This window comes from Pogoniulus pusillus, chromosome 38 (assembly GCF_015220805.1).
Source record: "Pogoniulus pusillus isolate bPogPus1 chromosome 38, bPogPus1.pri, whole genome shotgun sequence".
NCBI lineage: Eukaryota > Metazoa > Chordata > Aves > Piciformes > Lybiidae > Pogoniulus > Pogoniulus pusillus.
This window is the reverse complement of record NC_087301.1, coordinates 9,508,121-9,530,285: the sequence shown is the minus strand read 5'-3', so window position 1 is coordinate 9,530,285 and position 22,165 is coordinate 9,508,121. Positions and strand designations below refer to the sequence as shown.

The 22,165-nt window shown below is 54.2% G+C and overlaps 1 protein-coding gene across 7 annotated transcripts in view; it reads right to left on the bottom strand.

Annotated features, from left to right (window-relative positions):
• The window catches only part of PKNOX2 (PBX/knotted 1 homeobox 2), a 140,403-nt gene that overhangs the window by 13,930 nt on the left and 104,308 nt on the right, over window positions 1-22,165 (bottom strand). For 6 of the 7 annotated variants that reach the window (XM_064173326.1, XM_064173333.1, XM_064173328.1 and 3 more), the window contains 3 exons: window positions 19,230-19,369; window positions 11,224-11,401; window positions 6,541-6,729 (listed from right to left, as the gene is read on the bottom strand). In XM_064173326.1, the coding sequence (XP_064029396.1) occupies window positions 6,541-6,729; window positions 11,224-11,401; window positions 19,230-19,369 (507 nt within the window). The remainder of the gene's footprint in view (window positions 1-6,540; window positions 6,730-11,223; window positions 11,402-19,229; window positions 19,370-22,165) is intronic. The other variant, XM_064173332.1, reaches the window with a different exon arrangement.

The following is a 22,165-nucleotide window of genomic DNA, read 5'->3' as shown; positions in this document are numbered from 1 at the left end:
GCTCACAGCAGAGGTGCCTCAGCCCTGGCAGCATCTTTGTGGCCTCCTCTGAGCTCACTGCAGTGGTTCTGAGTCCTTCTCATGCTGGGGACAGCAGAGTTGGAGGTGAGGTCTGAGCAGAGCAGACCCAAGGAGCAGGATTCCCTCTCCTGCCCTGCTGCCCACACTGCTCTGGCTGCAGTCCAGCACACAGCTGCCTGATGGGCTGCTGGAGGGCACTGCTGGCTCCTGGGGATCTGCTCAGCACCAACACCCCCAAAGCTTTTTCTTCAGGGCTGCTCTCAGCCCACTCTGCTCCCAGCCTGGATCAGTGCCTGGGCTTGGCCTGCCCCAGCTGCAGGACTTTGCACTGTGACTTGCTGAGCCTCTTGCAGCTGGCACTGGGTCACTTTTCCAGCCTGTCACTACTGAAATACTCAAGCTGGAGCATTCATATAAGCCAAATATGCACCTTGGACCTCACCAAGCACACAGACACAGCAGGGCTGACTACAGAGGTCTGCACCAGCCTGAAGACCTTCAACTGCTCTCTCTTTTCTTATTTTGGCACAAAGTCTCCAAAAGAAGGGCATCACAAGAGCATTTTTTTCAAAGTGGCAAGAAGTTATCTGGGATATAGGAAAATGTGGACCAGAATTTGCTGTCCCCAGAGAGAGTGGCCTGAGACATTTCAGGAGGATTTCATGATGACAAAAAGTGGAAGGGGGGTGGCAGAGAGGAAAATCCCAAAGCAGCAGCTCAGTGGTATCTGAAAAAAGCATCAATTAGGAGAAAAACACAGGGAAGAAGTTCACAGCATCACCCTGAGGGCACCCAATGGAAGGGGAAGCTATGCCTTAAAATAAATCTAGTTATCTCCAAGAAGATTGAAGAACTCCATTCTGCATCCTAATTGCCTCAGACCCCAAATGCCAGCCAAGTGGTATTTTTGCTGCAGTAGGAAACACTTCATCTGCTCAGACCCAGAGAGGCTGAGATGTTTCCAGCACTTCTGAGCTGTGGCCTCAGTAGTTGGCTCTGCAGACATATCGGGAGTGACCTTCCCCAGCTCTCCATCAAAACCTGATTTCTGCAAATGAAGTAATTTTAATGATGGAAAGGAACTGGAAAGGGGAGGTCCAGGCTGGACATTTATGAGGACAGGTGAGGGAACTGACAGTGTTCAGCGTAGACAAGAGAAGGTTCCAGGGAGACCTCCTAGGGTACCAAGCAGGCTGCAGAGGGACTGTGGCCAAAGGGCTGCAGGGACAGCACCAGGGGCAATGGTTTGGGAGCAGAGCAGAGCAGATTGAGGTTGGATGTGAGGAACAAGCTCTGCAGCAGGAGGCTGCTGGAAGCCTGCAACAGGTTGCCCAGGGAGGTGGTTGAGGCCCCAGGCCTGGAGATGTCCCAGGTGAGGCTGGGCAGGGCTGTGGGCAGCCTGCTCTGGTGGAGCTATCCCTGCTGGCTGCAGGGGGGGGCTGGGGGAGCTGTGGAGGTCCCTTCCAGCCCAGCCCAGTCTCTCATTCTGTGAAATATTTCTGCCCTGAAAGGGTTCCCAAACCTTGGAATGGGCTGCCCAGGGCAGTGCTGCAGTTCTGCTGGGGGGTTCCAACACTGTGTGGAGCTGGTGCCTGGGGCCATGGTTTGGTGCTGAGCCTGCAGAGCTGGGTCAGGGCTGGGCTGGGTGAGCTGGGAGGGCTCTGCCAACCAGAAATATTCTGTGATCCTGTGGAGCATCTTGCACTACATCCACACCCCCACAGCCCCTCTCAGCATGCTCACAGTAAGGGCAGTGCCACAGAGGCAGCAATCTGTGGAAGTGCTGCTTTGCAGCACTGCTCCAGCTGATGCCCTTCTCTGTGTGCTGCCTGGCACAGGAGCCTGCTTTTGGGTGCCCCACACCAGTAAACATTTCTGGCTTGTCCTAATTTGGGGAAACATGTGCTCAAGTCAAGCTGGGGGCAACAAGGGTTAGCTGAGACACAGGCAGCTGGTGAGCTGTGTGAGAAAGAGGTGTCCAAGTGCAGCTAGGCTAAGGAGGTTCATGGAGTAGTCACGGAGGGAAGTCACCTTTCCAGCTCATCCAGTCCAACCCCCTGCATCCCCCAGGGACACCCCCAGCCAGGGCAGGCTGCTCACAGCCCCACACACCCTGCCCTGCAGTGCTGCCAGCCAGGGGGCAGCTCCCAGCTCTCTGGGCAGCCTGGCACAGGCTCTCCACACCCTCAGTGCCAAACACTTCTCCCTTCTCTCCACTCTCAAGCTCCCTCTTGCACTTCCAACCCCTCCCCCCTTGGCCTGGCCCAACAGCTCCTGCTCCACACTCTGTGCCCAGCTTGCTTCAAGCCCTGCAAGGCCACCAGAAGGGCTCCCTGGAGCCTTCCCTGCTGCAGGCTGCCCAAGGCCACCTCTGCCAGCCTGGGCTGCCAGCACAGCCCTGCCAGCCCTGCTGTGGCCTCCTCTGGCCCTGCTGCAGCAGGTCCCTGTCTGTGCTGTGCTGAGGGCTCCAGAGCTGCCCCAGCAGTGCTGCTCAATATCTTCACACAGGGACTGAGGAACCCTCAGCAAGTCTGCAGATGGCACCAAGCTGAGCGGTGAGGTTAGTAAGGCCGGAAAAGTCCTCTGGGGATCCTCCAGCCCAAGCTCTGCTCCTGCAGGGCACCCCCAGCAGCTTGCCCAGCAGCACAGTGCCAGGGGGGTTGGAAGCTCTCCACACAAGGACACTCCACAGCCTCTCTGGGCAGCCTGCTCCAGGCTCCAGCACCCTCACAACAAACAACTTTCTCCTCCTCTCCACAGGCAGCCTCCTGCCTGCCACTCTCTGCCCCTTGCCCCTTGGCCTGCCACTGCCCACCACTGCCAAGAGCCTGGCCCTAGGCTCCTGCCCCCCACAGCTCCTTCAGCTCTTGCTGCTGAGCACTCAGCAGATGCCCTCTGGGGCTGCTCTCCTGCAGCCTCTCAGCCCCAGGGCTCTCAGCCTTTGCTCCTCACACAGCTGCTCCAGGCCCCTCAGCAGCTTCCCAGCCCCCACTGCACTCTCTGCACCACTGCCCTGCCTCTGCCCCTGGGCACCACACAGCTGGGCCCAGCACTGCACACGTGGCCTCAGCAGGGCACAGCACAGGGCAGCACAACCTCCCTTGCCCTGCTGCCCACACTCTGCTCCATCCCCCCACCACACCTTTGCCCTCCTTAGCCCCCAGGCCACACTGCTGCCTCCTGCCCACTTGTGCCCCCCAGCACTGCCAGCTCCTGCTCCTTGCAGCTGCTTCCCAGCAGCTCCCCCTCAGCTGTGCTGCTGCAGGAGGTTGTTCCTCCCCAGGCATGTTTAAACCACTGACCCAGTGATTCCTCTGCTCTCTGGAGCTTTCCCAGCTCTTAAAGCTCTACTGATGGCTCTAGAGGATTTCCACGAATTAGTTTCAGCCTTCTCCATGCAAACTCCAGGAGCTGAAGTGCTCAGGCCCTTGACATTGCTTAGCTGGGTAATGAGAAGGAAACTGTTGGTGTGTCAGCACTGCTCATTGCCCTCACCCAGAGCCCAGCCCCTGGCTTCTGCTCCATCCCCGAGAACCCTTCTGCTCCTGTCACCTGCTGAAGCTCCTTTGCTGCTGAGCAGTTGCTTCCCCTCCAGCTGAGTCCTTGCTGGGGGCACTCATCCTTGGTGCTGTGCTGGATTGCAGTGCTGTCTTGGACTCTTACAGGCCTCTTCCAACCAAAAGGGGTTGGAAAAGATTGAGGACTGAGCTGTTGAAGAGCAGCACAGAGGAGAGGGACCTCGGGGTCCTGGTGCCCAGGAGGATGACCATGAGCCAGAAAGGTTGTCCTTGTGGGCAAAGCTAATAGCATCCTGGGATGGATGTCCCTGAACCAGCAATGTGCCCTCGTGGGCAAAACCAGTGGCACCCTGGGGTGAGTTAGAAGGGCTGGTGGTGAGTCGGGCTGGGAGCTGGCAGCAGAGGAGCTGTTGATGCTGAGGTGAAATCTGGCTGTGGGCAGTTGCACTGAACTCGAATGCCTCATGTGTGCCCTTGCAGTGTGGTGAGTAGGGCAGAGAGGTTCTTCTGCACTTCTGCTCTGCCTGCTGAGGCCACAGCTGCAAGCCTGTGCCCAGCTCTGGGCCCCCCAGCTGCAGAAGCAGCTCAGGGAAGTGCTGCAGAGAGCCCAGCCCAGAGCTCCCAGGCTGCTGCAGGCAGTGAGCACCTCCTGTGGTGCCAGGCTGAGGGAGCTGAGGCTGGCAGCTGGCAGCAGAGCAGCCTGAGGGCTGAGGTGTGCAGGGTAGTGTGGGCAGGATGCAGCCAGGCTCTGCCCAGGGGTGGCCAAGGGCAGCACCAGAGGCACTGGGGGCAAGCTGGGCCAGAGGAGGTGCCAGGGGAAGAGGAGGGCAAACTTAGTCCCTGTGAGGGTGCTGGAACCTGGAGCAGGCTGCCCAGAGAGGTTGTGGAGTGTCCTGCCCTGGAGCCTTTCCAGAGCCCCCTGGATGTGTTCTGGGTGCCCTGCCCTGGGTGCCGTGCCCTGGCAGATGCTTGGCCTGGGTGACCTGTGCAGGTCCCTTCCAGCCCCTGACCTTCTGTGATCCTGTGAAGGTGATTCCAGGATTTTCTCATCCCTGTTTGTTCAGCAAATCTTTACTTGAATTCCTCAAGTTTCAAGCTTCACCCAGAAGGGAGACATCAGCAACTCCACATCTGCAGGAATCAGAGGACCTCAGAGCCTCTCCATGGGCCTGATTATTTTCCAAAGCCTGATGCTAATTTTCTGATACCATCCCCACCTCTTTGTGCGACACCAAATCCTCATTACAGCTCCTGCCCCATGCATGCTTAATTAGATCAACACTTCCAAAAAAAAAGGGGGGGAAAAGGGAGGGGGGAGGAAAAAACCCAGAGACAAAAAGAGCCCCACAATAGCCACAGGACAGCTTTTCCATCTCATTAACTCCCTCACTTATTATTTTCATGAAAATTACTGATAAAACCCTGCATCTCCATTCGCTGGCACCGGGAGCTCCTCGGCTGCTATCTCACATCTCCCTGCTCAGCCTGGCCGTTGCCATGGCGACAGCACAATAATAGAAACTAATAAATTACAAAGGAGATGCTCGTGGAGCAATTATTGTTCTCTTTTATGCAAGTGTCTTGCTAATTTGGCTCAGAAGGAATGCCACCAGAAAGCAGTGCAGGCAGAACCAGTCCGTTTCAGGAGGCCATCGGAACACAGCCACAGGATGGGGACTGCAGATCCCCACTGAGAGTTTTGGAGCCTTCAAGGAATTCAAATCCAACTTTTCCGGGTGGCTTTCTCCCCCCCGTGCTGTGCCACGGACATGTGGAGCTCTGAACCCTGCACTGCTAAAATGATTTGGGTTTTAACCTTTCCACCACCATCAAACTGCCTAAGCAGCACCCCCGACCTGCTGCTGCTTAAGGAGAACCCCAACAGCCTCCTACGTGACTTCAGGTTGGCTGCAGGCATTTCTGGTGGGACTGTGCAAGGCCGAAGTTGACTCTTCCCCCCCTCAAGGGGTATCTGAGAGACAGAAATGAGAGAACTTCAGAAGCACAAACCGATTTGCATTGGAAGGGATCTTCCACGGTCATTTGCAACACCCCCTGCAGTCCCCAGGGACACCCCCAGCCAGAGCAGGCTGCTCACAGCCCCAGACGCCCTGCCCTGCAGTGCTGCCAGCCAGGGGGCAGCTCCCAGCTCTCTGGGCAGCCCGGCACAGGCTCTCCCTAGTCTCATCATCAAAAATCCCCAAGGGACACAAAATTGTGGACCAAGGAAGTTTTCTGGGATGCAAGCAGCCTCTAATGCTTCCCTGCACAGGAAAGCTCCAACCCCTGGGCATCATTTTCCCCAAATATTCAGCTACAATTCCCAAAAGCCCCCAGAGTGCAGCTTGGTTTGGCCACTGCTGGTGATATTCCTGCAGTCCTTGGGCATCTCCTTGTGCTTTCCCTCTGTACTTGAGGCACAAATTTCCTTCTCCCAGCTCAACCCCAAATTAGACATAAAAACCAGCTGGCAACAGTGACTATGCAAGGGGAAAAGATTCCAAGGAGGTGGTGAAGCCAAAAATGATTCTCTGAGACCCCAAATTCTGTTGAGTTGCCATGGGATGAAGAAAAGAGTGAAGAGGGAGGAAGCAGCAGAGCAAATCCTGGAAGCAGTGGAGCAAATCCTGGTGTGTGCTTCCCTCCCACCAAGCACGAAAAAATGCACATTTCTTGTCCACCAGCACAGCTTCTGCAGTCCCTTCCCTCCATGGCTCCTTGCTGCAAGGGAAGAGCTTAGGAGTCCTCCTCACCTGCCCCTTTTGCAGAGAGTTTGGGGCTGCATCTCTGCCAGCCCCATGAGGCAAAGGGACCATATTCAAAAGCCATTTAAAAGGCCAAGCCCAGCAGCAGTGCAGCAGAGGGGGGAGGGTTGTGAAGTGTTTTCCTCTCTGGGGCTGGACTTTTGCTTATTTCCAAGAGCCCCTCAGACCCTGCTAGGCAACCTCACTGGCTGCCAGCACACAGCCAGGCTGGCTAGAGGAGGTTTGCATGGTGTTACCTGGGGGTGGAGGCTGATGGAGGAGGGGCTGGGGGAGTAGGGGCCCCCCAGGTCGTTCCTGAGTAGGTTGTCGCTGTGCATCTTGGTTTTGAGGCAGGTGATGTAGCGGTTGCAGAAGTCCTTGCACAGCTCATTGACCTTCTCCAGCTCCAGCAGGTGTATGCGCAGCACCTGGATCGCCTTCACCATCTGCACAGGGGCACAGGGCAGCAGAGTCAGACCCAGGGCTGGCCTTGATGCGTTGGGGAAAAACCCACAAGTCAACGCCCTCGCCCAAAGTCCAACCTGGAGCTGCTCTCTGTGGCAGTTAACTGCGTTCCCCTCCTCAACACACCACCGAGAGCCCCCACACCCCGACATTCTCACCTCAGCCCGCCTCATTTCTTTTCCTTCCCTATCGATCAGTCTTCACAAAAGCTGCTCTTTGCCTTCACGAGAGCTCCTCCCTGTGCCCCAGAAATGCCCTGGAGGCCGGAAGCGGCTGGGTCCTCTGCAGAGGCCACTTCTGCTAGCAGGTTCCAGGGCTGCAGCTCCACCAGTGCCTGCACCTCGGTAGACTACCCCCCACAAGCGTGACCAAAGTGGCCCAGGACCCAGTCCCGGAGCCCCCTGCCTTACAGCCACCGCTGGAAGTCTTGCGGCAGACAGGGAGCCTCAGCTGCTGACTCGGGGCAATCGCTCCAGCGGGATGGAACGAAGCCTCCTGGCGTTCCAAGGGCTGCCTGCAGCTTGTCCCCGTCGGTGCTCATCGTTACCAGCCGCGGCGGGGAGCACCCTGAACGCCTCCAGCCAGCCTCACCTGGCGGCTCCGTGACACAGGCAGCATATTTCTGGTTGGCCACAACAGGGATGATCATTTGTGGCTGGGAAAATCCTTTTTGGTTTTGCCTTTTTCTTCCTTTCTTTCCTGTGTCGCTTTCCCCGCAGCTGGCGCAGGCAGGGCGCAAGGCGGCAGCGCCGCACCCCTGGCTCGCCGCAGCCTCCCGAGGCTCAGCGGCCATGAAAGTCAAGATTCAAGGACAAAGCAAGAAGGACCTGACACAGACATGTATCAAAAATAAATCTCTCAATTATCTCAGCTCATTTGCTTAGGGTCTCATTTTATGGCCCCGCTCTGCTGCGCCGTATATCTGTCCGGGTGGAGAGTTACAGTCCGGCGGCGAACGTGCACGGGGTCGTAAAAGCTCCAGATGCTGAATTAATTGAGTGTGTGGCACTCGGCAGCTGATTGAGTTGATAATGGTGAGATCTGACCTTTTGCTAATTCCTAATTATGTGCATCTCAGCAGCCAGGGGTACCTGACTCCCCTTCTAATGACAGTTAATGCCGCTGGCCTTTGCGGCCCTGCTGCGCCCAGCCCCGGGGGAGCGCTGGCAGAGGGGGGAGAAACCCCCCAGAGAGAACCAAAATTCCAAATGCAAACAAGGCAAAGGGAGCAGGGCAGGGGCAGAAGGGGCTGGGCTGGAAGGAACTTTAAAGATCATCCAGTGCCAACCCCCTGCCATGGGCAGAGACACCTCCCACCAGCACAGGTAGCTCAAAGCCTCATCCAACCTGGTCTGGAACACCTCCAGGGAGATTGTGGAGCACAGAATCTTCGATCACATTCTGTGATTCTGTACTCCACAGCCTCCCTGGGCAACCTGTGCCAGTGTCTCTCCACCCTCACTCTCAAGAATTTCTTCCTCATCTCCCGTCTCAACCTCACCGCCTCAAGCTTCAATCCATTCCCTCTCATCCTACCACAACAGGCCCTTGTAAAGAGTCCCTTCTCAGCTAAAGCACAGGCTGAGAGGTGAACTTTTGGGCTCTGTAAGATTTTTCCATACAAAATTCCCACCAGTTAACCTTCAGCATGGTAGGGGGTTGGAACTAAATGATCTTTAAGGTCCCTTCCAACCCAAATCATTCTGTGATTCTATGATCTCATTAACTCTCTGTCTTGATGGAGATCAACCATGCTGAATGATTTGAGTGGTCTTTGGAGCAGTTCTGAGCATTGGATAGGGCACAGACAGCCCAAAAGGCCTGAGGAACAGAGAAAAATGTATAAAAAAATATCAGGGGCTGGAAGGGACCTGCAGAGATCACCCAGGCCAAGCCTCTACCAGGGGGCTGTGCAGAGCAGGGCACCCAGAACACATCCAGGGGGCTCTGGAAAGGCTCCAGGGCAGGACACTCCACAACCTCTCTGGGCAGCCTGCTCCAGGCTCCAGCACCCTCACAGGGACTAAGTTTGCCCTCCTCTTCCCCTGGCACCTCCTCTGGCCCAGCTTGCCCCCAGTGCCTCTGGTGCTGCCCTTGGCCACCCCTGGGCAGAGCCTGGCTGCGTCCTGCCCACACTACCCTGCACACCTCAGCCCTCAGGCTGCTCTGCTGCCAGCTGCCAGCCCCAGCTCCCTCAGCCTGGCACCACAGGAGGTGCTCACTGCCTGCAGCAGCCTGGGGGCTCTGGGCTGGGCTCTCTGCAGCACTTCCCTGAGCTGCTTCTGCAGCTGGGGGGCCCAGAGATGGACACAGGCTTGCAGCTGTGGCCTCAGCAGGGCAGGGCAGAGCAGAGCAGAAGTGCAGGAGAACCTCTCTGCCCTACTCACCACACTGCAAGGGCACATATGAGGCATTCAAGTTCAATGCAACTGCCCACAGGCCAGATTTCACCTCAGCATCAAAAGCCACTCCAAAACATGGCCAGAGGCCATGACTGGCATTGGATTTTTAAGAAGTTGCAAACCAAACTGAAAATAGCTTCTAGTAGCCCAGCTCCTGCAGGCACCACTTGCTTCGTATCTGCTGAAGGATCAGAGCACAGCACTGGTGAGTGCTGGGTTCAGCTGTGGGCCCTGAGTGCCAGGAGGACACTGAGGAGCTGGAGCAGGGCCAGAGAAGGGCAGCAAAGGTGGGGAAGGGTCTGGAGAAGAGGGCTGGGGAGGGGCAGCTGAGGGAGCTGGGGGTGCTGAGCGTGGAGCAGAGGAGGCTGAGAGGAGACCTCATTGCTGTCTGCAGCTCCCTGCCAGGAGCCTGCAGCCAGCTGGGGCTGGGCTCTGATGCCTAGGATCAGGTGATAGGGTAAGAGGAAGTGGCCTCAGGTGGTCCCAAGGCTGGACATGAGGAACAATTTCTTCACTGAAAGGGCTCTCAGCCTGGCCCAGGCTGCCCATGGTGCTGGTGGTGGAGTCTACATCCCTAGAGATGTCTCAGAGATGTGGTGCTGAGGGCCATGGCTTAGTCCCAGCCTAGGCAGAGTTAGGGAAGTGCTGGACTCCAGAGTCTTGAAGGCCTCTTCCAGCTGAAACAGTTCTGTGAGTCTGTCCCACACTTGTGTGAATTTAGGCTTGGACTGGATGATCTCAAAGGTCTCTTCCAACGAAAACAATTGTAAGATTCTACAAAGAGAGTTTCTCCTTCCCCAAATTTTTGGGGTTCCTTTTAGCTTCAGCTGGTAGCACTGCTCTCCTCTCAATCACTGCCCTCACTGCTGCTGTCAGTGTTGTGGGGTTTGGGTTTGCTGCACCTCAGCATTTGCTGTGCATTCAGTCCCAAAGCTGAAACAGTTCCAACTGTTTCTTTTTCTGGTTGCCCATCTCAGACTGATTTTGTTCTTGGCTGCAAGACTGCAAAATGGGTTTAATACTCTGCAAGTGGGGCTTGGCATGACCAGGAAGGGCTTCCCAGAGACTGCTAAAGCCTCCCTCCGTTTAGGGATGTCACAAGAACCTCCTCCACAAGTGGAAAGGTGGCACAGAAGATGTGGGATTTTCATCCACCTTGAAACGGTTTCTTTTAAGAAAGCAGCAACTGTTGCCCTGAGATGAGCCCTCCTCCTTCTGCTTCTCTTGTGACTGCTCACCCCAAAACCTCCTCCTTCACACCTGCAATATCTGCAGAAAGCTGCCTCTGAACTGCCCAATTTTACTTTTCTGGGATACCAACCCACAGGGAAGGTGTTTTGCTCCTTGCATACTCAGAGGTGCACAGCATTGCCTCTTTGGGCCCTGAAAACCTGCTTGTGGAGCACTGGAAGAGTGCATCAAGATGGTGCCATAGACCTTGCCATGGAGATCACATCTGGAGGCTTCCCAGACAAAACAATGGGATTTGGGGATGTTTGTTGAGGTTCCTGGAATAGGAAAGCTCCATCCCAAGCCGTTCCAGCAGCAAAGGGAACGGTAGGAAATTTGGGCTGCCGTGACAGGGAAGCCACCAAAAATGATCCAAGGTGTCCCAAAGCATTGGCCTGCAACATCCTTTTTTTGGGAAAAGCTCTTCTTTTGCCTTGTTTGTAGGACATGAGCTGTGGAGCCCTGCTGAGATGAGCTGGAGCCAGAGCAGGTGAGGCTGTGCGGTGCACCGCAGACAGCAGCTGCTGCAGACAGGCCAGAGCTGGGGGCGCAAACCAACCACAGGGCTGGGCTATTCCCAGCCAACGGCTCTGACTCCATGACCTTTGTGTGGGAAAACTAACCCAAACCCAAGGCAGGAGTCTGTCCTCCCAGGGAATCTGATGGGAAACATCTCAGAGAAGTTCCTCAAGAAGATCTCACAGGGTCTAGAGAGAAGTGACAAAATGGCCAACAAATGGAGCCCAAAGACACTGCCCGAGGTGGGAAGGAAGTCTTCATCATTTGCTCCTCACCCCTACCTTCTCCCCGCCCCCCAGAAACCATCAGCCAAGCCCTAGTTGCCTCTACCAGGTTGTCCAGCTCAGGGTCATCACTGAAGAAGGGTTTGTGTTCCTGCTCCTGCTGGTGGACGAAGTTCTCGATGTCGACGTCGAAGCTGGCGGAGGTGATGCACTCCGAGCCCTGCGTGGCCTGCTCGCACTTCTCGAAGAGCAGAGTCAGCAGCGGGAACAGAGGGTGCCTGTGGAGCACAAAGCAGACCCCCAGTGACTCCCACCCTCTTCTGGCCTAGCTCCATTTTGACACCCCCCCCACAGGCCCATGCCGGCTCAGCTTGCACAAGCCTGGTTGTGCACAGCTCACCCCCCAGCCAGTGCTGGAAGCTCTCCTCTAGACCTCTGCAACAACTAAATTATAAACCCTGCAACTCTCAGCAGCAGGCAGTGACTTCTGCCAGCCCTTGGTGCTCTCCATCACTGCACCAAGGCCACCACGATGTTTTGTCAGCAGCAGAAAAGCCATCTCCTGTCCAGGCAACTTTGACTTTGGGGATCGACAGCAGCAGCTGGGAATGCTTTTAAGCCAAAACACCTAGGCTGGGAATGTCACAGGATCCCAGAATGATAGGAGTTGGAAGGGACCTCCGGAGACCACCCAGTCCAAACCTCCCTGCCAGACCAGGTCCACCTACAGCAGGTTGCCCAGGATGGGTTTTGAATGACCCCAGAGGTGAAGACTCCACCACCTCTCTGCGCAGCCTCTTCCAGCTCTGCCACCCTCAAAGAGCAGACGTTTAGATGGAACTTCTCACACTGCGATTTGTGTCCACTGCCCCTGTCCTGTCACTGGGTATCACTCTCCTGACACCCACCCTCTAAGTACTCATCAGCACTGATGAGATTCCCCTCAGGCTGCTCTGCTCCAGGCCACACTGCTGGCTCCTGGCCACTTGTGCTCCCCAGCACTGCGAGATCCTGCTTCTTGGAGCTGCTTCCCAGCAGGTATCCCCTCAGCTGTGCTGCTGCAGGAGGTTGTTCCTCCCCAGGGGCAGGTCAATACCAAGCACAAATCCAGCCTGGCCAAGGCTGAAGGGCTGAGAGCAGCCCTGGGGAGAAGGACTTGGGGGTGCTGGGGGTGCAGAGCTGGACAGGAGCCAGCACCGAGCGCTGCCAGCCCAGCCCCAGCCTGCCCTGGGCTGGTCCCCAGCAGGGTGGGCACAGGGACAGGGAGGGGATTCTGCCCCTCTGCTGTGCCTGCTGAGAACCCCCTGCAGTGCTGGGGCAGCTCTGGAGCCCTCAGCACAGCACAGACAGGGACCTGCTGCAGCAGGGCCAGAGGAGGCCACAGCAGGGCTGGCAGGGCTCTGCTGGCAGCCCAGACTGGCAGAGGTGGCCTTGGGCAGCCTGCAGCAGGGAAGGCTCCAGGGAGCCCTTCTGGTGGCCTTGCAGGGCTTGAAGCAAGCTGGGCACAGAGTGTGGAGCAGGAGCTGTTGGGCCAGGCCAAGGGGGGAGGGGTTGGAAGTGCAAGAGGGAGCTTGAGAGTGGAGAGAAGGGAGAAGTGTTTGGCACTGAGGGTGTGGAGAGCCTGTGCCAGGCTGCCCAGAGAGCTGGGAGCTGCCCCTGGCTGGCAGCACTGCAGGGCAGGGTGTGTGGGGCTGTGAGCAGCCTGCCCTGGCTGGGGGCGTCCCTGGCCCTGCAGGGCCTCCCTCGATGCCCTCTCAAGGTCTCTTCCACCGCCGCCGTCGGTGATTCTGTGATTGTGTCTCCAGGCGCTGGCCCCAAAGCTGGCTCTGAGCCCTTCCGCGCAGCTCTGCTCCGAGCCGGCAGCTTGCCAAGGGCTTACCCCCAGCGAAGTCTTCATTCGCAGCTCGCCCCGCGGCGCATCCGCTTTAATCTGCGCTGATCCCAGTTTAATGCGGATTCGGCGCGGCCGGGCCGGGGGCAGCGTTCGCTGATTGCTGCGGCCCGGCGGGGCTGAGCCGCGGATATGAAAGGCAAATTCCAGGCGCCGGGAGGAGTTATTGGGATTTAGGAGGCAGCTCCGCGGCTGCTGCCAGTCCCAGCGCCGGGCACGGAACGAGCCTCGGCATGGGGGGGGTTGGGCCGGAGCCCCTCGGCTTGGCGCAAGGCGGGCGAGGAGCGGCGCCGGCATCGCCCCCACGCTCCGCGGCTCTGGCACTGAGCCTCCTGCGGGCGCTGACCGCGGCGGGACCGGGCAAGGGCTGAGGGATTGAGTTTCGGAGGGAAATAAAATTAAATGGGGGGGGGAGGGAAGGGAAAAAAAAAGGAAAAAAAAACAAACGCATCACTAAAAAGAGTAAAGAAATCAAAATAATGCAATAAAATAGCAGAGAAAAGTAAAATAATCAAAACGAAAGAGACAAATTAAATTAAATCAAATTAAATTAAAAAAAACCAACAAACCAAACATTAAAAAATCAGTTAAATAAAAGGAAGAAATCAAAATGAAATAATGGAAAAGAAAATGAAATAAAATAGGCGGGGGGGGAGGAAGTAAAGGAAAGAAAAATTAAATAGAAAATAAAAATTAAATGGAATAGGCTAGAAAATAAAATAGTAAAATAAAGAAATCAAAGCAACAGAAAATGAAATCAAATAAAACAGGGTGGCAAACAGTAAAATAAATAAATCCAACCACCTTATTAGAAAATAAAATTAAATCAAGGAGACTAGAAAATAAAATAGTACAATAAATAAACCAAGGGAATAGAAAATAAGTTCAAATAAAGCAGACCAGAAAATCAAATATTAAAATAAAGACATCAAAATAAGATAATAGCAACTGAAGATAAATAGATAAGAAAATAAAATAGTAACACAAAATAATCACAATAAAACAATGTGAAATAAAAAATAAACAAAATAGAACAGAAAATAGTAGAAAGGAAACAAACCTAAAGAAAATGAAATAAATTAAAATAAGCTGCAATTAATAAAATAAATGAGACTAAAAGGACATGCAAAATGTGAAAATTAAAGAAACTGAATGAAGTTAATTAAGAGAGTGAATTGGAACACAATAAAAGACTCCAGTCAAAATAAACAGAAGATAAAAATTAAATCCTAGAGAAGAAAAGAAAGCAACAGAAGAAACCAAAGCAAAGTGAACAAGCCAAAGGAAATAAAATGAAACAAGTGAAAATAAAATGAGCTGCAAAACAATAAAACAAACAAGCTAAAAAAAAATAAACCAAAGACACTAAAAGGAATTAGCATTTTAAATGCACAAATTAATGAAATCAAATTAAATATGAGAGAACTAAATACATTCAAATCCAATAAAAGCCAGAGACAGAAATAGCCTCATAGAAAATGAAATTAAATTAAAAAATAAAGCAAAACAAAGCAAAATAAAGAAGCTGACATAGAAGAAAATGAAATCAAGAGATAAAATAAGCTACACAATTGTAAAAGAAGGAAAGAAATTCAAATACATAGAAATAAACCACAAGAAAGGGGAAGGGGAAGGGGATGAAAAAGGAAAGGAGGGGGAAAAGGGAAAGGAAGGGAAGGGAAGGGAAGGGAAGGGAAGGGAAGGGAAGGGAAGGGAAGGGAAGGGAAGGGAAGGGAAGGGAAGGGAAGGGAAGGGAAGGGAAGGGAAGGGAAGGGAAGGGAAGGGAAGGGAAGGGAAGGGAAGGGAAGGGAAGGGAAGGGAAGGGAAGGGAAGGGAAGGGAAGGGGGGAAAAAAGGGAAAGAAAAAGGAAAGGAAGGAAAAAGAAAAGGAAAGAAAAAAGAAAGGATGAGGGAAAAGGAAAAAGTAAAGGAAAAGGAAGGGAAAAAAGGAGGAGAAAAAAGGAAAGGAGGGGGAAAACGAAAGAGAAAAGCAAAGGAGGGAAAAAAGGAAAAGGAAAGGAAAAGAAAGAAAAAGTAAAAGAAAAGAAAGGAAAAGAACATGAAATAAGTAAAAATAAAATAAACTACAAAACAATCCAAATTTAAACTCTAAACATTAAGGAACTATCTCAAGTTCAAAATAAATGAACATTCCAACAGAGCAACAAAGCTCAACTGACCTCACCCCAAAACAAACCAAATCAAACCAAACTGAAATTAAATCACACAAAATAACTGGACATGAAGGAAGGGATGGAGACAGGGGAGAGGCAGGTGCCTGGGGGGGTAAGGGAGCGCCCGACTGCCTGTGAGCCAGCTGCAGACCGAGGAGCAGTGGAATTTGGGGCTCCACCAGGATCCAGGAGCTGAACTGGGCTTGTTGCTTTCCTCCACCCCCCATTTATGTCTCTATTTCCACCTTCCTGTGGCAGGGAATGAGCACTGAGAGATGGAGATGGTCAAGGTGAGGCTGCGCAGGGCTCTGGCAGGCCTGCTGGAGATGGCCCTGCCGACTGCAGGGGCTGGACTGGGTGACCTCTGGAGGTCCCTTCCAGCCCCTTCTAGGAGTCTATGATCTCATCCTTGCGAAATGGGGGGAGGAAAAGGAGGATGCACAGGGAAAGAGAGGGTTTTCCCAAGGAAACTGGAGGATTTTCCTCATCACAAGCAGTATGGAGGTGGAAGAAGGGTTTTGGAGTGGAAAAATCCACTCTGGCAAAACCTAACCAACCAAACTTCTTTTTTTTTCCCCCCAGAGAATCCTTCAAATAAAAGGGCTGAACCCAGTGACATTTTGCTGCAGGAGAGAGGTGGTTGACAGCTGCTAATAAAAAGGATTCAACAAGGGCTAATAAAGAGAAATTAATTCCTCCAAGGGTCTTGCTCTGCACCTTCAGCTGGGCTCTGCCCACAGCACTGGGGGCACAACAGGGATCATTTACTCCCCAGCTCCAATATAGCCTTTTGGTTTCTCAAAAAAAAAAAAAAAAAAAAAAAAAAAAAAAAAAAAAAAGTGTAAAATAAGCTTAATGTAGAGAAGTGGGAAGAGGTCCTGGGTGCTGCTGGGGCGCCGCAGGCATCGCCAGCCCAGAGCACCGCCGCGACTGCTCCGTGTCAAGGCTGCTCAGGCAGCCTGACAGGTGCTGGTCCACTGACAGTGCTGCTCATCCAGCTTTAGGGATGCTGGGGTAGTTTCAGGGGTGCTGGGGTGGTTTTAGGGATGCTGGGGCAGTTTGGGAGGGCTCAGGTGAACTGATTCAGAGTTCTGGGTGCTGGTCCCAGCTAAGTGACGCTGCTGGGGTGGGCTTAGGGATGCTGGCGCAGAGTGGGGATCAAAGAGCACCCTCAGGGGTGCTGGTCCCATCTGTGGGGATGCTGCTGTGAACTTAGGGATCACAGAATCATGGAACCACAGAAGGTCAGGGGCTGGAAGGGACCTGCAGAGATCACCCAGGCCAAGCCTCTACCAGGGCAGGGCACCCAGGGCAGGGCACCCAGAACACACCCAGGGGGCTCTGGAAAGGCTCCAGGGCAGGACACTCCACAGCCTCTCTGGGCAGCCTGCTCCAGGCTCCAGCACCCTCACAGGGACGAAGTTTGCCCTCCTCTTCCCCTGGCACCTCCTCTGGCCCAGCTTGCCCCCAGTGCCTCTTGTGCTGCCCTTGGCCACCCCTGGGCAGAGCCTGGCTGTGTCCTGCCCACACTGCCCTGCACATCTCTGGTACAGCACTGAGGGCAGCCCTCAGGCTGCTCTGCTGCCAGCTGCCAGCCTCAGCTCCCTCAGCCTGGCACCACAGGAGATGCTCACTGCCTGCAGCAGCTTGGGACTCTGGGCTGGGCTCTCTGCAGCACTTCCCTAAGCTCCTTCCTACTTTTTTATGGGTGACAAACTTCCTGCTGGAGTATCAAATGCATCAGGGTGACCTTTCTGGTGGTTTTTATAGTGCCCATAACTTTTGCTGGTGATTTGCCTCCAGGTTGTTTGAATTATTCCTTCTGCCTTGAACTACTGAACATTAACTGAAATCCACTGGTCTGGGCAGAGGGCACACCTCTGTGCATCTGATAGCAACATATGTCTGAATGCAGATCAACAGTTGAATCCAGGAGTGTTCAGACTTAGTATGCAGCAAAAATAGGAGTTAACAGACACAAAAATTACAGGGGTTAGGTCTGGCTGGCACCCAAAATTAAGCATCTAGGCTGGGGCATCCAAATCCATGTCTGAGGCAGTATTTTTTTTCTAGCTCTGGTGCCTCATCACAAGAAGGACTCAGAGCTGCTGGAGTGAGCTCAGAGGAGGCCACAAAGATGCTGCCAGGGCTGCAGCAGCTCTGCTGTGAGCACAGGCTAAGGGAGCCTGGGGGGGGTGCAGCCTGCAGAGGAGAAGGCTCCAGGGGCACCTCAGAGCTGCTGCCAGTGCCTGAAGGGAGCCTGCAGGAAGGATGCAGAGAGACTTCTGCTGAGGGTGTCTGAGCCAGGCCACGGGGGAATGGTTTGGAGCTGAGGCAGAAGCTCTGCAGTAGGAGGGTGCTGAGAGCCTGGCACAGGCTGCCCAGGGAGGCTGTGGCTGCCTCCTTGCCTGGGGGTGTTGAAGGCCTTGAGTCCATCTGAGAGCAGCCCCTAGCTCAGGGCAGGGGTTTGGAGATGAGCTCTGATCTCCCTTCCAACCTGAGCCATTCCAAGATTCTATGATTCCTGGGTAGGAAATACCTTCCAAAAGAGCATTTCTGGCATTTTTTGGACCCTGAAGCTAAGGCTGTGAGAACTGCACAGGATCTTTTGCTTTTCATTCCACAGGGCCAGGTGGATTTCTTCTTCTCAAGTGACCTCACTTGCCTTGAAAAACCTACAAATGATCCTGTGGGAAGGGAAGCTTTATCCAGTGCCTCATTCCAGACCTTCTTTACTTGTAATATTTGAATATTTAGACCTGAAATCATCAAATTCCTCCACTTCCAAGCTGCACCTTTTTTGGTTCTCAAGCCCTTGTGGTCCTGGCCAGTAACCTGGGGGGGCAGGGGGAGATTAATCCTTAACTTTAAACCTTAATCCTAATGGTGTTAGTGTATCAGACACCACTGCTCTCCCAGCTCTCTACATGGTGTCAATAATTATCACTTCCATAATTACATTTTACTTCCATAATTAGACTATTTATATAATTAGACTGTTAGTTGTTGCAATCCTATCACAACAGCACTGCAGACAGTACAAAAATCAGACATTATCATCTCCAAAGGACCAAAACCAAAAGGTGCCAGGGAGGCTGAGCCAGCTTGCACCCTCTGCTGCCCACACCCTGCACAGATTCAGACTGGACTTTACTTCCTCTGGGTCCTTTTTCACCTTCCCAATCACAGGAGTTTGTCAAATAGTAAAATATGGGTGAGAATAATCTCATGTTAGCTCAAAGCTTTAGGCCTTCTGGTTCCTGCCCCCCCCAGTCCCATGGGTCTGGAAACCGCTAAGAGGTGATTTGACTCCTTCTGGGAGCTCTCCGGGGGGGCTCTGCCACTGAACCCAGCAATTTCAGCTTCATGCATGGCTTTAATCCTTCTGGGTGCTCTTCACCCCAGAGTGGCATGGCTTTGCCCAGAGAGATGGGTGGCTGCAGGCTAAGGTCTGGGTCTGGCCCTTCAGGCTGCTTTCTCAGCCCCACAGTGCTTTGGTTTGCAAAACAGAGAAAAAGGGCAAGGGAAGGAGGTTTGATTTCCTTTGCATGCCTTTCATCTTAAAACCACACGGGGCTGCCAAGAAAGGGGAACTATCCAGTTAATACCTGCCCATACTGTTGCTGGGCACTTTTTGCACCTCAAATGACATCATTTTGCCTCCCAAAAAGGATCATCTGAGGCCGGAGGGTTGTGAGTATCTTAGGGCGCCACAAAACGAGGCCCATGACAGAGCTCCACCAGTGCTGGGGTGGCCACCACCATACCAGTGGTTCCCACTGCTAAAACTAACTGTGAACCCCCCACTCCTGCCTGTTAATTAATGCACTGGGCTAAGAGTGAGTGAATAATGAAGGCTGCTAATGAATGCATGAGGCAGGCGACGCAGGAACCACGGCACGAGTGAAGGCAGCGCTGAGCCGCAGCATCAGCAACGCCTGGCAGCAACCCGCCCGCAATGAAACAATGCAGCCCTGAGTGCAGCAATGAGTGGATGCTACTGAATTGATAATTAATGCAGACTGATGTCAGCTCTCATCACCTGTAGACAGCTCTCTTGTCAGCCTCCAGCTGCGCCTGGGGGTCACCAGCCGTGGCAGGAACCGGAGCGTTGGTGGCTGCCGCCGGCGTGGCGAGGTGCACAGGTTGTGCCTTGCTGGGCTGCTGGGCTGTGGCTGTCATCTGGGAGGGGAGGGGAAATAAAGGAAGAAAAATCAAATTACTCTTTTCTGGTGAGCTTTGCACAGAATTCTGACAATTTCAGAGGTGGACAAAAGTGAAGCTACTGAGGGTCAACAAGGCCAAGGCCCAGGTCCTGCAGCTGGCTCAGGACAACCTCCAGTGGCAGCCCAGGCTGGGGCTGAAGGGCTGAGAGCAGCCCTGGGGAGAAGGACTTGGGGGTGCTGGGGGTGCAGAGCTGGACAGGAGCCAGCACCGAGCGCTGCCAGCCCAGCCCCAGCCTGCCCTGGGCTGGTCCCCAGCAGGGTGGGCAGCAGGGGCAGGGAGGGGATTCTGCCCCTCTGCTGTGCCTGCCGAGACCCCCCTGCAGTGCTGGGGCAGCTCTGGAGCCCTCAGCACAGCACAGACAGGGACCTGCTGCAGCAGGGCCAGAGGAGGCCACAGCAGGGCTGGCAGGGCTCTGCTGGCAGCCCAGGCTGGCAGAGGTGGCCTTGGGCAGCCTGCAGCAGGGAAGGCTCCAGGGAGCCCTTCTGGTGGCCTTGCAGGGCTTGAAGCAAGCTGGGCACAGAGTGTGGAGCAGGAGCTGTTGGGCCAGGCCAAGGGGGGAGGGGTTGGAAGTGCAAGAGGGAGCTTGAGAGTGGAGAGAAGGGAGAAGTGTTTGGCACTGAGGGTGTGGAGAGCCTGTGCCAGGCTGCCCAGAGAGCTGGGAGCTGCCCCCTGGCTGGCAGCACTGCAGGGCAGGGTGCGTGGGGCTGTGGGGATGTCCCTGGGGACTGCAGGGGCTTGCAATGGATGCCCTTGCAAGGTCCTTGCCCAGGGGGCAGAGCTGTGCTGAGCCCTCAGCAGATGTTTGTGGGCAGCCCAAAGTCTTTTTGCCTTTCCCCTAAGCCTGCACACAGCACATTTAAGCTTTTCCCACTTGCCCCCACTCTTTCTTCCTGAGGGAAATTCAGGGGGGAAATTTCCACCATCCTTGTAGCCCCAGCAGCACAGCCAAGGCTGAGGGGGGAATTTATTACGGGATGCTTTGCCCCTGCCTCAGCCCCAGATCAAAGCAGCTGCCCCGTGCTAGGGCTGTGCTGAGGGCCAGGAGGTTTGGAGCCTTCCCCTCCACTACCTGAGCCTCCCCCAACTCCCCAGGCCCAGCCATGTCTCATTCCAGTGCTGGGAGAGTACAACCAAAACAAAACCCAAACGTTTGCAGTTTTGCCTGTGCCCAAATGTCCTTTTTTTAGCCCAAATCCTGCCCCAGACTATCAGCAGGATGGGGCTGGGCACTGCAGGACACTGACATCTGCTCTGTGCCTGGCTCCATGAGCAGCCTCAGGCTCGTGGAGGATTCAAGCTTTGTTTTAAATTCTAAATGTAAATTGCAGCTGACACCGAGACCACATTTTCACCTGTGCCAGCCTGGCCTGCCAAACAGCTCTCTTGGGCCAATCTCCACTTCAGTCGACCGACTACATGGCAAAATTGTGACTCATTCACTGCCAGGCTGTGGTTGGGCACAAAACTGTCCCAAGATCTGCTTGAAAAACTAAATCCAGGGAGAGAGTTTTGTTCTTTCCAATTCATCTCTTAACTAATCTTGGTTCAAATGCAGCAGCAAGCCCCAGGTGCAGTGGTTGTTACTGCCCAGGTTCCGTGGGAAAGCAGCACAAACTGGGAGCTTTGCCTGCTGTAGTGTCCAGAAGGTTTTCCAAACCAAGAATTGTATGTTTTAGTCCCTGAATCTTCACTCTGCCCTTGAGCTGGGCAGCAAAAGGAAGCTAAATGTTCCAGAGACCATTTCTTTAGTTGATAACCTCTTTTCATTGCTGTATTTATTAGACTGATGAGAGCTGCTCTGTGAGCTGTGCCTCTGGGCCGCAGCAGAGGCTGCTGACACATTCCTCAGGAGTTTCCTCTCCTCTTTGCTGTGCAACACAGTCAATACCCAACACCACAGCTCTAAGAGCCCTGTGACCAAGAGTGCCAAAGGCATCCTGGGGGGCAGCAACAAGAGTGGCCAGCAGGGCTAGGGAGCTTCTCCTGCCCCTCTGCTCTGCCCTGCTGAGGCCACACCTGGAGCGTTGGGTCCAGTTCTGGGCTCCCCAGTCCAAAAGAGACCTGCTGGGGAGAGCCCAGCAGAGGCTGAGAGGGTGCTGAAGGGACTGAAATACCTCTGCTGTGAAGAAAGGCTGAGACCCCTGGGGCTGGTCAGCGTGGAGAGGAGAAGGCTGAGAGGGGGCCTGGGCAACGTCTATAAATATCTGAGAGGTGGGGGTCAGACAAAGTGCCAGGCTCTGTGGTGGTGCCCAGTGACAGGACAGGGACCAACGGGTACCTGCTGGAGCCCAGGAGGTTCCACCTCAATAGGAGCAGATGTGGAGGCTGCCCAGAGAGGTTGTGGAGTCTCCTTGTGTGGAGCCTTTCCAGACCCCCTGGACATGTTCTGTATGCCCTGCCCTGGCAGGGGCTGGACTGGGTGATCTCCAGAGGTCCCTTCCAGCCCCTCCACTGTGCCCACACACAGTGCCACGCTGGGCACGGAGCTCTGCTTTAGGGGCAACGAACACGAATGTGGTTTCCTGGCTGCTGTAATTCTCCTTTTATTTCTGTGTTTGGAGAGAAATCAAAAGGATTTCATCTATTACCTCTCTGGCAAAATCCCGTCCTGCTCTGTGGGCATTAGCTGTGTTTTACAGCCCTCTGTCCAACACCTGTATCTGCTGGGCTGATACAACAACGCCTTGCTCTGTGTCTGCCTAGAGATCCATTTTATGCCTGGACAGATTTTCTGACATAATCCTCTTAATT